Source organism: Penaeus vannamei, chromosome 41 (assembly GCF_042767895.1).
Source record: "Penaeus vannamei isolate JL-2024 chromosome 41, ASM4276789v1, whole genome shotgun sequence".
NCBI lineage: Eukaryota > Metazoa > Arthropoda > Malacostraca > Decapoda > Penaeidae > Penaeus > Penaeus vannamei.
Window position 1 is genome coordinate 24,947,236 of NC_091589.1, and position 2,500 is coordinate 24,949,735.

The window sequence follows — 2,500 nt, forward strand, 5'->3', positions numbered from 1 at the left end:
CCAATGCGAGACTGTGAGCACTGACTACAAAGACCGGCTTTAGTCAGGTAGGTTGCTAAATGAAAACAAATACACCACATAATACAGAAGTCTACAAAAGACTTCTATAAATATCAAATAGCTATCCAATGGATACGGCTTTTTGTAGAGTCACTTCAAAAAAAAGTTACGGGCAATGCCATTCGGAAGCTGATTACATGTTGCCATTTAAAACATCTTGATACATATATATCTCTATTTCTATGGCAACATTTGCTACTTGTTCGTCAATCTAATATAAAACCATTTTCTTCTTCTTGAACTTTAATTGAATGAGATTTCTTATTTTCTCTCACCGGATGTAGGCTTGTCTTTCTTTCTAAACAATCAAAGTAATAAAAACAAAAGCACTGCTATCAGAAATAATAATATAAAATAAACATTTCCTATGATCTATATCAACCTTTTTCAAAAGATTAAAAAAAAATGGTTGTCCTGCTTTTATCAACAGACATGTCTGTTATACACATGAAGAGAAGAAAAGATGTGAAATTTTACCACAGAGAAACACAGGAAAGAACTTAAAGAAGGACAAGAGGGGAGAGGAAAGAGAAGAGAGGAATGGGGTGAGATAGAGAGAGAGAGAAGAGGGAAGAGAAAGGATGAGAAGTGGTGAGGGGCTGTAGGCAGGGAGGGGGAGGGGAGAGGGGGAGGGGGGAGGGGGAGGGAGGAGAGAGAGAGAGGGAGGAGAGAGAGAGAGGGAGGAGAGAGAGAGAGGGAGGAGAGAGAGAGAGGGAGGAGAGAGAGAGAGAGAGAAAGACAGAGAGAGAGAGAGAGAGACAGAGAGAGAGAGAGAGAGAGAGAGAGAGAGAGAGAGAGAGAGAGAGAGAGAGAGAGAGAGAGATGGATGGGGGGGGGATGAGTACGTGTATGTGCGTATAGATGTGTCATATGCACGTGAATGCAAACAGCAGCAAATGTAATTCTACAGAAGTCTTTGAGGCCACTTCCTCCTCTTGATTCATTGTCTCCTTCCATAGACCTGAAAGCCAAGTGAGAGTGCTATCCAAGTCCACCGCCCACACCAACACCAGCCCCAAAACACACAGGAAAGGAATTTACACTAGAAGAGTGGAATCCTACAGAAGGGAGGAAAAAACTACAGCTTGCTACTTACCGACACCGCCGCCACCTCTCGTGGTGCTGAGGCCAGCATGGTAACCAGCGTAGTAGGCAGCCTTCATTTTGCCGTGCTCCTCCGCTACCTTAACCACTAGGGGCTCAGTCCCACCCTCGGGAACAACGCCATTCATGCCCACAATCGCCGCTTCTGCCTGAGACTTCTTATCAAACCTGGGGTCGGGACATTTTCGAGAAAGTGCGTTAATGTTGTTTCGATGCTCAGTCTTCGCCATTCCTTTTCTACTGCTTATGAGGGTACAAACACGGCCTGGCTAATAAAAACTTAAGGAGATAGAAAAAAAAATTCACAAACATTGTACACTAATTAAAAAGCCAAAAAAACAAAAAACAAAGCAGTAGTGTTGATACTTAAGGCACCTACAGCCCCCCTCCCATTCCAAAATAAATAATGAAGTAAACAAAAATTTGGCCAGTTTCTAACACTTATAATGACAGAACAACTTAACTTGCCCAACAACAAAACCATGCTACTTAAAACTAAATCTGGGTTACACAGTTGGCCTGCAACAAAAGGATTAAGCACAAATGGTCAACCATTCATCGAGTGAACACGAAGATGGCTCCACCCACATCAACGCTCTTCAAGGCAGATGCTGTTCTTGATAGCTTCTTCCTTCTCCACAAACCCAAACTTGCCTGCACACAGAAACTCCCTCTTAAGCAGGAGTCACTTACAAGGGCAGGAAATATAAGGAACAAAAAGCGTGGGGAACAAGCAAGCCAAGACAGCTTTAGCAGAATGCAACGTTACCTCACAAATCCAACGCCACGTGGAAGTCCTGTAACCTTGTCCTTCAGCAAATTCTTCTGGACAATCTGGCCATATGAAGAGAACAGTTCCTCTAACTGGTCTAATGTGTATGATCTGCAAAGAAGAGAGAGAGACAAGTCAATTCTTGTCTCACTAACAATGGGAAAGTAAAATGACAAACAAACAAAGACATATGCACACACATACACAGATGCACAAAGGCGGACACAGACACACAAACACACACGTTTTCTCTCTCTCTCACTTGCTCCTGTCCTCTGTTCATTTGTATGTATTCATGTTGAACATAATGAATCCAAGTTTTCAAGTAATGTAATGCAAAAGCAAAAACACAGAACATAAATCCAAGTCCATACACAATATCTTTTTAATGCATTTTTTTTTTTTACAAGCCATATTACTACTCTATAAAAAATGAAAAAAATAACAATAAAATAAAAACAAGTTTTAAAATCATTGTCCCATTCATCTATTACTCATAGCTGGTTTATGTAAAGGCTGAGAAGGCAATTATACTATATCCCTGTACATCTAAGTACAGTATGG

General features: G+C 41.2%; 1 protein-coding gene across 28 annotated transcripts in view; it reads right to left on the reverse strand.

The window, feature by feature from the left end:
• Window positions 1-2,500, reverse strand: part of LOC113820661 (sex-lethal homolog) — a 122,185-nt gene that overhangs the window by 56,936 nt on the left and 62,749 nt on the right. For all 28 annotated transcript variants that reach the window (XR_011398312.1, XR_011398311.1, XR_011398310.1 and 25 more), the window contains 2 exons: window positions 1,934-2,047; window positions 1,157-1,332 (listed from right to left, as the gene is read on the reverse strand). Coding sequence is in view for 24 of the 28 variants with exons in the window: in XM_070117836.1 (XP_069973937.1) it covers window positions 1,157-1,332; window positions 1,934-2,047 (290 nt within the window). In the remaining 4 variants the exon portion in view is untranslated. The remainder of the gene's footprint in view (window positions 1-1,156; window positions 1,333-1,933; window positions 2,048-2,500) is intronic.